The sequence below is a fragment of the Danio rerio genome, chromosome 7 (genome assembly GCF_052040795.2).
Source record: "Danio rerio strain M-AB ecotype USA chromosome 7, GRCz13ab, whole genome shotgun sequence".
NCBI classification, from domain to species: domain Eukaryota; kingdom Metazoa; phylum Chordata; class Actinopteri; order Cypriniformes; family Danionidae; genus Danio; species Danio rerio.
Genome location: NC_141027.1, coordinates 6,989,311 through 7,004,229, shown reverse-complemented (window position 1 = coordinate 7,004,229; position 14,919 = coordinate 6,989,311). Strand labels below are relative to the sequence as shown.

The following is a 14,919-nucleotide window of genomic DNA, read 5'->3' as shown; positions in this document are numbered from 1 at the left end:
TCTAAGCTTGCTTTGAATAAAACAAATATAAATATGGATATAATAAATAATACTGCTAATAATAATAACATTATACAAAAACAAATTGTCAAGAATAAACTGAAAAAACCCCTGAGATGAAGAAGGCATGAAAGTATAGTTTTTATATTTATGTAGGCTAGAAAATAATATGTTTTGTAATATTGTAATCCTTTATATTTATATCCTATATCTATCCTTAATTATATCCTATATATGTCCTTAATATTCTAACTATTTTTCATTTAAAGATATTTGCGTATTGCTCTACATCTTCTGTGTATTAAGCAGTGTGTAAGCGAGGCTCACAACTAATGCGCTCTGCACTGGACAATAGACCGGCTTTGTTCTGGTCTATGGGCGCACATATGGGCGCAAAAGCATTTGCTATTTAAACAGCGTGGCGCAAAACGTCAAAATGACTCTTGCACCGAGCTGAAACTAGCAAACAACAATTTATTATACGCCAGGTGTTTGATAGAGCCTTAAATAAGTAATATAATCCTGCGATGTGACTACTGCGGACGACACACATGTTGCGATAAGGATGCTCAAACCATATATTGTGCAGCACTACTTCTGGCGATCCAAATGGCAGACAAACCCTTGTTGCAGCTCTGATACAAGTTTATTTATGGAGGAAAGTAAAAAGCCCTGCAGTGTTTGGGTGCTCTGTGTTTGTCTGAGGTAATTAGTCTACCGTTATTACTGAAACGTCTATATTTCATATAAAATATGAAGCTAATTGGTTAGTTCTTGTCACATGACTCATGTGCGTTTACAGCATTCTAAGAAAGTTAAGGTGTTTTCAACTGTGTGCACCTGGAAAACACGAGCACGTCATTCCCTATTTGCATACACAGGCTGTGTGCCTCCATCCGCTTGTTAAGTGTGACGTCACGCGGAGCGGCTTCCGGGTCCAAGCGCTCTATTCAACTGAATGGGGAGACTCATGAAATGGTAATAATAAACGTTTACAAAGCGATTTAATACTTTCGAAAGTCACGGTCGCAGTATATATGTCCATGCCCAATATCCGAATGCCAGAAAGTGATTCATTGTTTTATAAATTGTTAAAATTTGGTTATTTGTTATGCAGCAAGCCCAGAGATTGTCGTGTACACTATGACTTTATATAAAATTAACTTTAATGTGCGATATGAATAAAAAGTGATCATAACTGAATGATTTCTCCACTCAAGTGGATGGCGGCTTGGACGCGGAAACAGTATACATACGTCACAAACACGTCACCACTTAACAAGCGGATTGGAAGTAACAAATTTGTGTGCAAAAGAGGCGATATGGGGTATCGCGGTGGCGCAGTGGGTAGTGCTGTCGCCTCACAGCAAGAAGGTCGCTGGACTGACCCTCAGCTGGGTCAGTTGTCATTTTTCAGTGGAGTTTGCATGGTCTCCCCGTGTTGGCCTGGGTTTCCTCCGGCTGCTCCGGTCTCCCCAACAGTCCAAACTCATGCGCTATAGGTGACTTGGATAAGCTAAATTGTCCATAGTGCATTTGTGTAAATAAGAATCTATGGGTGTTTCCCAGGACTGGGTTGCAGCTGGAAGAACATCCGCTGTGTAAAATATATGCTGGAATAGTTGACGGTTAATTCCGATGTGGCGACCCCTGATGAATAAAGGTACTAAGCCAGGGTTTTTCAAAGTCTAAGACAGTGGGCCTCCCTTTTGACACCACTTATCCATTGGCGCCCCCCTCCTCCCAAACACACACACACACACACACACACACACACACACACACACACACAAATTATATATATATATATATATATATATATATATATATATATATATATATATATAAAGACACAGACAGATGTCAGACTGTTAACTCACTTTTATCATCATTTGCATGAAAGTGCAATTATTTACAGAGTAATAACAAGTATTTTAATTTAACGTTTTTAAAACTAGGATGATGGTTCAATATGAATAGAACAGATCCAAGAACTGTCCATCCCAGTCAAAACAGTCAAAATTTAGCGGGTCTCATGCTGTCATTAGCCAAAATATCTTGACAAACCACACATAAAGGTCATGGTTCATCAGCTGGTCCTGTCCACGTAAATCCTAAACTCAAATACTGATCATCATATCGTCGTCTTTTGGGTTTAAGCCGTGAACTTGAAGGCTTTGAATCGGGGGGTCTCAGAAACCGATGTATTAGCAGGCATATACCAGTATTGACGGGCTTGCCAAACAGAAGCGAATTCAGCTATGGCCTTCTGGGTAAAAAGGGTTTTCTTATTTTTGATGCATTATTTTTTTTAGCTTTGTTTAATTAAAACGTTTAAATATAATAAAAATACATATAATAATTAAACTTAATTATATTTTTATTATATAATATTTTTTTCCCGCGCCTCCCCTAACATGCTCTGGCGCCCCCCAGGGGAGGCGCGCCTCACACTTTGAAAACCCCTGTACTAAGCCAAATGAAAATGAATGAAGATGCGATATGTGAACGGCCCCTAGGGGTGGTTACCTGTGGTCCAGGACTCATGCAGGGAGCATTTCTGCTTAAACTTCTCAGCCAAATGATCGAGTCTCTCCAGACGGCGGATCTCAGTGAGCAGCCATTCCTCATAACCCTTCTCCACCTGCTCCAGACCTTTCCAAGCGTTAGCGATGTCCTGCACACACACACGTTTGGTTAAAAACCTGATTAATAAGTTAAATCGCATGAAGTTTTTGATTTTGGCCAAATGTCTGGGTGTGCTGTTCATAAACTCAGATTACTAGTAGTTTTCATGCAGGCTGTTTTGGACTCACCGACACCATCTTCCCCTCGGAGGGCATGAAGGCGGGACGGTTGCTCAGGCGCAGCTTGGTCTGCAGGGTGTTGAAGTTGATCTCCAGCTGGCATTTCTCCTGCACGCGCGGAGGCTTGTGAACGCGCCTGTAGTCCCGGAAATCCTCCAGCTTCTGCTGCATGGCGCGCATGGTCTGCTCCGCCGCGCGGTTCTCCAGCCAGGGGATGGTGCGGCGGATCCACTCCAGCAGCTAGAGGAACATAGAGGAGTTACTGAGGGAGACTGAGAGACATTGGAGGACGTTTATGAAGATATCGAGGTTTATTATTGAGTGCGCTTCACAAACCACCTGTACTGTTTTTCTCTCCCTATACACCAGACACTTTCTTTTCTACAGGGTTTCAACAAGTCAAATTTAAGACTTTTAAGACCATTATGAATGAAATTTCACACTCATACAGGGCTAAACATAAAGGATTTGCTTGTCCCATTAAAAAAAAAATCTAATTACTTAAATCAGGGGATCTCAAACTTTTTTCTTCAAGTACCACCTCAGAAAAAATTGTCCCTCCAAGTACCACCATATGACCAGTATTGAAATACAGTAGCATAGTAGGCCTAATTAAGCATCTGCATCTCTGCACAATTTAAAAACGTGGCATATTAATTACTATTACTTATACTTTTGGCCAGCGGAGAAATTAAAATGGTCGTGCCCAACTGAGTCTGGTTCTCTCAAGGTTTTTTTTCTTCACTCTCCTTTAAGGTGAAGTTTTTTTCCCTCTCCGCTGTCGCCACTGGCTTGTATGGTTCAGGATTGGTAGAGCTACGCATTGATGAATTTGCTCTTCAGTGTTTGAACTCTCAGTAATGATTAAATCACACTGAACTGAGCTAAACTGAACTGAACTGAACTTAAACACTAAAAACTGAACCACACTGTTCCAGTTACTTTGACCAATTATGTGAAGCTGCTTAGACACAATATACATTGTAAAAGCGCTATACAGATAAAGCTGAATTGAATTAAATATTATTAATAATATTTATTATTATCGGCCACTTTAAACCTTATAAATAGTTTGAACATTAACACTGCTGTGCTTATATGTAAAAAAAAACAAACAAACAAAATAAAATGTCAACGTTAATTAAATCAAATTTAATTATTTAATTTAATTTAATTATTTATTTGTTTTTAAATTTAATTAAAATGTGCTTTTAAACGTTTATTAAAAATGGTCGGCTACTGTTATTAAAAAGTAAAAAAATAATCTCCTGTACTTAAATGGAAAGTGTAAACCTATAGTATCCTTTTTATCAAAGCCTGGAAATGCTGTTTGGACCTCATAAATAAAGGCTATATGTCATCATATTCATAAATGAACCATTTTTGATAATATTTTACTATATGTTGCATGTACAAATGACTATTGGATTACTCTGGGTACCACTAGAAGGCAGTCCGCGTACCACTAGTGGTATACATACCACAGTTTGAGAACCTCTGACTTAAATAATACTTAAATAATGTGTCAGAACAAGCAAATCTTTCTTTGACAAGCTTTAAAAACTATAATAACCTAAACGTCCACAAGTTTGGTCTACAACTACATGGAGAACTTACAAATGTTATTGTGAGGAACCGTATTGTAAAATAGAGTTTAATATTAAAAGTTTTATTGAGATGTATTGTTGGTGACTGTATACAGCTCTTGGCCTGATTGGGTAGCTTTACCTGGACATTTGAAAATTTAGACCCGTTTGAAATTATTTAAGCCCTACAATTGAATATTACAGCGAATTTAAGATTTTTACAGCCTAAAGTTTTTTTCTATTTGAATTTTAAGACATTTTAAGGGTGCTTTCACATTTGGTTCAATTGCCTGGACCGTATCTAAGTTCAATTGCCCCCCTTGCCACCTTCGTTGGTTTGTGTTCACACTGTCTTTTTTCCTTCTGAACCCGGTACGCTTGCGTCATCAACCTGCTGTTTTGTTTACGACTGTTGCTAGGTGACAGTCACGAAAGCAAAGCGCCAAAATGGAAAGATGTCCGCACATCACGGTCGATCTGCTTTTACTGAATCTTTTAGTTTTGGGGATTCAGAAAGCAACTCGCGTCCATTTGCCACAAAAATATTATAAACATTCAGAACATCACACAGTGTCTGCAGAAGCTGTTTCTGGAGGAGACAAGCAGAAATTATTACTGTGTTTGCCCTGGCTCAGACCCGCTTGTCACCAAGGTACAATACGTGACACACACAAACACACACACACACACACACACACACACACACACACACACACACACACACACACACACACACACACACACACACACACACACACACACACACACAGACACACACACACGTGAACGAACGTTATGAAAACAATAGATTGTTGTACAGTTGGCAGTTCACTTCCGTTCTTTGGTACAATTGCATTCATTGGACTCGGGTACTGTTAACGGGTGCACACCCGAGTTCAGAAGACACGTTCCCACTAGCAAAACGTACCGTAATATGACATCAAAGAACCCAAGTGTGGACCAAAAGTGCTAGTGTGAAAGCACCCTGAAGCCTGGTTTATACTTCTGCGTCAAGTGACCGGCGTAACCCACGGCGCATGCAACGCGCATGTAGATGTGCATTTATACTTCTGTGCGCTGTTTCTGTTAGTCTGCATTAACACTTCCGAAACGCTAGTTGGCAGTGATGTGTAAATGTTCCTCTGTGTCGAGTTTCTTCGCTGGTGTTTTGTTTTTTTCTGAACGCTTCCTGAATGTACAAGTGGCTCAAACTCGCTCACTTTGAGGCAGGAACCGGCGGACGTGCAGCAACTTTAACTACGAGGTAAACACAAGACAAAACTTACCATCCGGAGCTCCTTCACGGGACTCCACACTTGTAAACAATTGCTCCATCAGGCTCGCGCCGTTTGCACGGCTCTCTGTCCCGCCCAGACTCGTCAGCGCTATCAAGCCGACCAATCACAGAGCTTGCGCTACACGTTGTTACATTTTTTGAGAGGTGCACGTCAGCGACACCGACAACCACGGCGTAGGGCTATGCGTCAACGCGCAAGCTGCGCCGTAGCATACGCGTGCTCTTGTTTTCTATGTCATCAACCTTGTCCATCAATTTCTTAACTCGACGGAATTTGCACGAGCATTAAGTTGAACGATTTCATCTTCCGCTCCCGAAATGTGTTCCTCGGCCTCCTTTACACGTTCATTTATCTCTTTGATTGCTGTTACATGTCCATGTATTTATTATTTATTTATTTGTTACTTTGTCGCCCTCTTGTGTTGTGTTGCTGCTTGTGTTTTCATTTAGAGTTGATTTTCTCCGCACCTGCAGAAAATTCACCGTCGGCAATTTAAGAGCTCGCACTGCAGTGATTCAGAGACGGGGAATTTGAGCGGCCGTCCAGACGTGGAGTTGTGCTCCTTTTTGTTCTCAGCCTTTGTTTATTGTGTTTCCTCCCCACACTTTATTTATATTTGATTGTTTAATTAATAAAACCCCTAGACGGATCCATTTGTGTTTTTCCCTCATTTAATGTTGTGACTGTGGTTGTAACAATTGCTAACGCTGTCAATTTCATTTGCAACTCGTTTGTCCATTTCTCTAATGCCTTGTAACACATCTGCGTTTCTGGGGTTCGACTCAGTTGTTTTTGTGGGTTCGCTGTCATCATCCTCTGTCTCTTTTACCTCATCTGGGTCATCAGAATCCGGCGACGTTTCTTGAGCCTCGTTATACACCTTTTCTTGTGTTTTGTTCTTCTTTTTCGGTGCCTTTACAGTTGGTAAACTTTTACGTGTTCAATAACCAATAATGTCTCAAAGATTTAAGCGAGTTTAAAGGATTTATATTCAAAATTATGGGAGGGTCGTTACCTCGCGTCTTCTCACTACCTCTCAATAACTGGAAGTTGATATGCGTGCTCTTGACGCAGAAGTAAAAATCAGCCTTAAGACTTTAAGATAATAATTTTGTCTTTATCTGTATCTCCTTTGTTATTTTATGGTATAGGTTAGTCATTTTCTTACATTTCTTAAAAAAAGGATGATCTCAATGAACAAAACCTGATGTAAAACCATAAACCCGTTGATCGCTCATCTTACGCCATGCAATAATCCAAAATCATCTGTACTGGATGTTTATCAGAGATTTAAGAGGCAGATCTTCTCACCTCGCTGGCCAGTTTCTCATACTCCTCCATCAGCCGTTCATTCTCCTGGTTCACAGCTAGAACCTTGCAGATCCTGTTAGCAGCCGTCTCAGCCTAGAGAAATGGAGATAACAAGCTCATTTACTGCAATAACCAATTCAGTTTAGAGTTGATGTGTCTGTATTAGAGTCTCCACACTTCATTTACAGCTTCAAAGTGTTTTGAAAGTAATTACTTTACATTGTATTTTGTGAAACTGAATTCAGAATAAATGTGATGCGTAATCATTTTTACCTGTTCAGCACCAGCGAAAGCATGGTAAAAGCAGGACACGTAGGTCATGATGGCTTTCTCGTCAGGTTTAGGAGTGTTGACAATGTCTAAGGATCAAATCAAAATCAGCACTATAATTATAATGCTTTATACATAGTGTCTTTGCACTTTGTATCTTATCTTACTACAACCGAAGGGGCCGCCCAAAGTGCTTTTGTCAACAATAAAACAAAATGACAATTTAAAACACTGAAGAAAGGCCTCAATTAAAAGAAGAACGTCAATAACACATTAAAAAAATTAAATGAGGCGGGGGAGTGATTCTGCACTACTGAAAATCAATTGCTGTTCAAATTAAGTTGATTACATTAAGATGTAAAGGGGACCTATTATGCCGCCTATTATTTTGTAAGATGTAAAGTCAGGGCCGAAGCAAGCTGAACTGCCAATCTAGGCAAAGGACGGTAACGCCGCCCTCAACCCTAACGTGAAATTGGGGGGCGGGGGGTTGGGGCGCCGCGGATATAACTGAGGGCGCGGGTGGTGAGGGTAGTGTAGTGTCAGGGACGCCACCCTCTCTATTCTACCACACTAGACGCAGATATAACTGAGGGTGCGGGTGATGAGGGTAGTGTAGTGTCAGGGATGCCGCCCTCTTTATTCTACCACACTAGACGCGGATATAACTGAGGCCGCAGTTGATGAGGGTAGTGTAGTGTCAGGGACGTTGCCCTCTCTATTCTACCGCACTAGACGCGGATATAACTGAGGGCGCAGGTGGTGAGGGTAGTGTTGCGGACGCCGCCCTCTCTATTCTACCGCACTAGACGCGGATATAACTGAGGGCGTGGTGGGTAGTGTCGGGGACGCCGCCCTTTTATTCTGCCGCCCTCCAAGCGGATATAACTGAGGGCGCAGGTGGTGAGGATAGTGTCGTGGACGCCGCCCTCTCTATTCTACCGCACTAGCTGCGGATATAACTGAGGGCGTGGTGGGTAGTGTCGGGGACGCCGCCCTCTCTATTCTACCGCACTAGACGCGGATATAACTGATGGCGCGGGTGGTGAGGGTAGTGTCGCGGACGCCGCCCTCTCTATTCTACCGCACTAGATGCGGATATAACTGAGGGCGCGGGTGGTGAGGGTAGTGTCGCGGACGCCGCCCTCTCTATTCTACCGCACTAGATGCGGATATAACTGAGGGCGTGGTGGGTAGTGTCGGGGACGCCGCCCTTTTATTCTGCCGCCCTCCAAGCGGATATAACTGAGGGCGCGGGTGGTAAGGGTAGTGTTGGGGACACCGCCCTCTCCATTCTACCGCACTAGCCGCGGATATAACTGAGGGCGCGAGTGGTAAGGGTAGTGTTGGGGACACCGCCCTCTCCATTCTACCGCACTAGCCGCGGATATAACTGAGGGCGCGAGTGGTAAGGGTAGTGTTGGGGACACCGCCCTCTCCATTCTACCGCACTAGCTGCGGATATAACTGAGGGCGCAGGTGATGAGGGTAGTGTAGTGTCGGGGACGCCGCCCTCTCTATTATACCACACTAGACGCGGATATAACTGAGGGCGCAGGTGGTGAGGGTAGTGTTGGGGACACAGCCCTCTCTATTCTACCGCACTAGCTGCGGATATAACTGAGGGCGCAGGTGGTGAGGGTAGTGTCGGGGAGGCAGCCCTCTCTATTCTGCCGCCCTAAGCGGCCGCCTAGGTCGCCTCTATGGATGCGCCGGCCCTGTGTAAAGTACATCTGTGATGTCTCTAGAGTGTGTGTAAAGTGTAAGCTTAAAATACACCGCAAATAATGTTTTATAAACTGCCCCTTTTAGGCTTTGATCCTAACTGTAGCATTTTGTTGACCATCGCTTTAAATTCAAATGAGATTGTGCTCTTTTCAAAAGAGGGCGGAGCTAAAATGCCTGTGTGTCAGCATAGTGGCAGATTCAAAAAAAAGATTAAAGTCCTATGCTAATGAGGGAGAGATGATCACTAGTGGGCGGGGCTTTCCCCCTCTGATGAAACATATAAAAGGAGAATGTCAATCAAAGTGTTTCTGCTGACTTTTTATCAAGTGTGATTATAAATAACATAATGGATACATTATGGATACACTGGTTATATTCACACACTCCTGCCACACAACTGTGTTTAAACTCCTCATGGCAGTGAGTTTTGCATAATAGGTGCCCTTTGATGCTAATAAGATGCTTTACGGTTTGATTCCAGGTTATATTTGATCACCTCACCTTCAGCGTCCAGCATTTTGGGGATGTCCAGGTATTTCTCAGCCACCTCAAATGCAGTGTTCAGGTTTCCAATGGGGTCGTCCTTCAGAAAACACACACACACTTACACTGCTGAAATCTGATGCTACCATTATACTTTATATGGTACATTTTTATGACTACGTCATTACAGACACTATTATCTATTATTTATTGGACTTGGTCATTGAAATTCTCTTTGCACTGCTTGCCATGTCTGCTTTTTTAATCTCATATTCCTATTGTGTATCCTAAAAAGCAAGTAAAACAAAACTATCCCTCTCCAACTGTTTACTTTCCTTTTAAACAAAGCAGTGTTTAGGAGAATATACAGCAGGACGAGCATTTTAACTCATTAGCGTGCATTTGGCAGCGATACTCTGCGAAAGTGAACTGAATTCAGCCCTCTTGCACTTGCCGTGTGTTAATTGTAGGCCCTGATTATAAATGATGTGAACTGATGTGTGAAGCAGCACCTTTCTGAGTTTGGAGTAGTCGATGAGGTCTGGTCTGTGTCTGTGGATGAGGGCGCACAGAGCCAGGCCGTCCTTCCAGCTGAGAAAACACACACAGAGACAGACGTTCAAGATCAGAGGAAAACAACCCCAAACATTACTAGCACAGAGAACCAATGCTCAACTGCAGTAAAAAACTGTTCTGTGGCTCTCGCCGGCCACTTTATTAGGTACACCTGTCCAACTGCTCGTTAATGCAAATTTCTAATCAGCCAATCACACGGCAGCAACTCAATGCATTTAGGCATGTAGACATGGTCAAGACGATCTGCTGCAGTTCAAACCTAGCATCTGAATAGGGAAGAGAGGGGATTTAAGTGACTTTGAACTTGGCATGGTTGTTGTTGCCAGACAGGCTGGTCCGAGTATTGCAGAAACTGCTGATCTACTGGGATTTTCACGCACAACTATTTTTAGGGTTTACAGAGAATGGTCTGAAAAAAGAGAAAATATCCAGTGAGTGGCAGTTCTGTGGACGCAAATGCCTTGTTGAGGTCAGAGGAGAATGGCCAGACTGGTTCCAGCTGATAGAAAGGCAACAGTAACTCAAATAAGCACTCATTACAACCGAGGTCTGCAGAAGAGCATCTCTGAACACACAACACATCCAACCTTGAGGCAGATGGGCTACAGCAGCAGAAGACCACACCGGGTGCCACTCCTGTCAGCTAAGAACAGGAAACTGAGGCTACAATTCACACAGCCTCACCAAAACTAGACAATAGAAGATTGAAGAAACGTTGCCTGCTCTGATGAGTGTCCATTTCTACTGCGACATTCGGATGCTCAGTTCAGCATTTGGCATCAACAACATGAAAGCATGGATCCATCCTGCCTTGTATTAGCGGTTCAGGCTGCTGGTGGTAGTGTGATGGTGTGGGTGATATTTTCTTGGCACACTTTGGGTCCATTAGTACCAACTGAGCATCATGTCAACGCCACAACCAACCAGAATATTGTTGCTGACCATGTCCATCCCTTTATGACCACAGTGTATTCATCTTCTGATGGCTACTTCCAGCAGGATAACGCATGTCAAAGCGTGAATCATCTCAGACTAGTTTCTTGAACATGACAATGAGTTCACTGTACTCAAATGGCCTTCACAGTCACCAGAGCTCAATCCAATAGAGCACCTTTGGGATGTGGTGGAATCGGAGATTCTCATCATGGATGTGCAGCCGACAAATCTATCATGTCAATATGGACCAAAATCTCGGAGGAATATTTCCAGTATCTTGTTGAATCTATGCTATGAAGGATTAAAGCAGTTCTGAAGGCAAAATGGGGTCCAACCTGGTACTAGTAAGGTGTACCTAATAAAGTGGCCGGCATGTGTATAATGTGTATGTATGTGTATTTGACTGAAATAAAAAAAATAAATAAATGTAAAAACTGCTAAAGTCAATATTATTAACCCTCTTCAGAATAAACCACTGTTTTTAAAATGAACTCCTTAATTAAATAGAGTTTTTACAGTATAAAAATAATAGAAACCTATTGAATGTCCCCACATTTCAAAACAGTGTGTGTAAGTGTGTGTGCTTTACCTGATGTGGAAGTTCTGTACATTGACGTTCCTGTAGGGGGCAGTCTTCCTCTGACACCACAACAGAAGACCCTCTTTAGCAGACGTCTCTGTGGACACACACACACACACACACATTTTTTAACATTTAATGTTTTTTTTAATTTCCACATACAGAAACACACACACAAACACATAGTGAGAGAGAAAGGGACACACACACACACACACACACACACACACACACACACACACACACACACACACACATACGAGAAACAACAGAAAAACATACATACAGTCACAAAGAAAATATCACACAAACAGACACACACACATACACACACACACACACACACACAGATATATCAGCACTCAAATACACATACACACACACAGAGAAAGAAACAAATACAGAGATTAACTCACAGATACACACAGAGGGAGACATACACAAATCAGCAACATACAAACACACAAACAGAAAGAGACACACACGCAACACAGACACATAGGCAGAGACGAAACAAATACACACATACACAGAAAGACAAACACACACACACACACACACACACACACACACACACACACACACACACACACACACACACACATTTCTTTAATAAGAGACTGAAGTGATAATGGGCTGCATGGTGGCGCAGTGGGTAGCACGTTCACCTCACAGCAAGGTTCGAGTCTCGGCTGGCTCAGTTGGCGTTTCTGTGTGGAGTTTGCATGTTCTCCCTGTGTTTGCGTGGGTTTCCTCCAGGTGCTCCGGTTTCTCCAAAAGTCCAAAGACATGCGGTACAGGTGAATTGGGTAGGCTAAATTGTTGGGTAGGTGTGTGAATGAGTGTGTATGGAGGTTGCCCAGTAATGGGTTGCAGCTGGAAGGGCATCCTCTGTGTAAAACATGTGTGGGTAAATTGGCAGTTCATTCCGCTGTGGCGACCCCGGTTTAATAAAGGGACTAAGCCGAAAAGAAAATGAATGAATGAATGAATGAATGAATGAAGTGTTAATGAGTGTTTGATTATACGAGAGTTTGGTGTGTTTTAACACTGCAGGCGTGTGTGTTTTACCCTCCACAGAGATGTCCTGGATGGCGAAACGCAGGATGATGGTCCAGATCATCCCCAGAGTCATTTTCACATTACCATCAACAATCTCTGTGCGGAGAGAGATGCAGAGAGAGAGAGAGAGAGAGAGGAGGGGGGGGAGGAGAGAGGGAGAGAGAGAGAGAGGGAGAGGGGAGAGGGAGGGAAAGAGAGAGGGGGAGAGAGAGAGAGGCTTGATTACATTTACACTCTTACTATAATAATTTACATAACGCTGAAGACAAAACTAGTAGCCCTCCTGTGAAATGTTCATTCTTTTTTAAATATTTGCCAAATGATGTTTAACAGAGCAAGGAATTTTTCACAGTAATTCCTATAATATTTTTTCTTCTGGAGAAAGTCTTATTGGTTTTATTTCGACTAGAATGAAAGCAGTTTTAATTTTTTTAAAAGCCATTTTAAGGACAAAATTATGAGCCCCCTTAAGCTATATTTGTTTTGACTGTCTACAGAACAAACCATCATTATACAATAACTTGCCTAATTACCCTAACCTGCCTAGTTAACCTAGTTAAGCCTTTAAATGTCACTTTAAGCTGTATAGAATTGTCCTGAAGAATATCTAATCAAATATTATTTACTGTCATCATGACAAAGATAAAATAAATCAGTTATTAGAGATGAGTTGAAAACCTTCTTTCTGTTAAACAGAAATTGGGGAAACAATATAGGAGGGCTAAAGCCTGTTTCACACCGCAAGCGTGAGCAGAGCGTGAGCGGCGCGTGTTAACAGATTAGAGCTTTCAAACCGCACACAGAAGCAGCATGACAGCGCGAGACATGAACATTTCTGAAGCAGCAACACCGAGATAGTTTCGGCACTGGGTCTATTTTTGCCGGGCTGCTCACGCTCAACAAAAGTGACAGTGCATTTATAATAACCAAAAACACATTGAATGACAGTAAAAAAGAAACAATTTTACCCAATATATGTATTAATAACATCCCCAGGTTTTAATATATGCAATCAAATGAACTTAAACGATTGGGCCCGAACTACAAAACCAAATTTAAAACAATTATAGTATCAGTGTTGCTTAGTAAGTTGCACACTAGTTTGATCATGTATACATATCATTATAACTATATTGTATAAACATTAATTTAACTACAGGCCTACATCATCCGGACAATCAAAAACAAAATGCTATGATATCAGAGGCGATTGTCTTCTGAGCGAGTGCACCTGAAAAGACATGAAGGACACTCCTCAAAGAGTTTGAGAAGTATACAGTTCTTTAGGATCTATATCTTTTGCAAATTAAAGACCTTTAGGTTTAGGAAACAGCATGGGAGGAAGTTTTAGCGGGCATTGGTGCAGATGAAAAACAAGTGTATTTATAGATAGATAGGTGACTAGATAGAATAGACGGAGATGGATTGATCTGTGCAGCAGCTTGCGATGAGCTGTGCGCTGCAGATGCAGTCGGTGTGAAAGGCAAACGCCTGCGCACTGCTTCTGCTCTCCATAAGCACTGCTCACGCTCTGCTTGCGCTTGCGGTGTGATACAGGCGTAATAATTCTGACTTCGACTGTATATGTAAAACAGCGTTTAAAACAGTGCGCAATACTGTCTGTGTTGGCCATCTAATAATCTGCCTGTAGGCATTTCTTTTGCTAAGTGAATGTAAACAGTATGGAAAGTGATGACGCCCTAAACAGCTCTATTTTTTCTTTTAAATTAAATTACTATAGTAAATAATACTGTGGTAAATTACTATAGTAAATAATACTGTGTAATATTATATAATACTGTGGTAAAGTGTATTATACTGTATATATTATAGTATTTACAACACTTTGCTAATGAATGCTGCAGCATACTGTGGTATTGGTGAACTGATTAACTAATGAATACTGTAGTATCCTTTAGTTTTTACTACAATAAACTGGGCTGTGTGGTGGTATAACACCCTAGAGTTGTAGTAAACTACAGTGGTGGGTCATTTGTTTATATTATTATAGTTGTTTATGTTACCATAGCAACTATAGAATCACCACAAAAGATTAATTCATGTACAATTGTTGCTGGAAGAGATACAGCTGAGGCCGGAGGTTAATGTGAATTACTTATTACTAGAGCCAGACAGAATCTGCGGGCATTTGTTGCTATTTCTGCAGAGATTTTTGTTGATAATCTGCGGATTTATGCGGAATTATTTTGGGGGAATCATAACTAAAAACTTAATATATGAAATAAAAAGTAATACCTTTTTAACTTTTATTTAATGCTTAC

The 14,919-nt window shown here is 41.7% G+C and overlaps 1 protein-coding gene across 6 annotated transcripts in view; it reads right to left on the bottom strand.

Moving 5' to 3' along the window:
- actn3b (actinin alpha 3b) overlaps positions 1-14,919 on the bottom strand; it is a 701,279-nt gene that overhangs the window by 643,933 nt on the left and 42,427 nt on the right. For all 6 annotated transcript variants that reach the window (XR_015494579.1, XR_015494580.1, XR_015494578.1 and 3 more), the window contains 8 exon segments: positions 12,647-12,733; positions 11,585-11,672; positions 9,996-10,074; positions 9,502-9,583; positions 7,276-7,361; positions 7,003-7,095; positions 2,817-3,047; positions 2,530-2,677 (listed from right to left, as the gene is read on the bottom strand). Coding sequence is in view for 1 of the 6 variants with exons in the window: in NM_205544.3 (NP_991107.2) it covers positions 2,530-2,677; positions 2,817-3,047; positions 7,003-7,095; positions 7,276-7,361; positions 9,502-9,583; positions 9,996-10,074; positions 11,585-11,672; positions 12,647-12,733 (894 nt within the window). In the remaining 5 variants the exon portion in view is untranslated.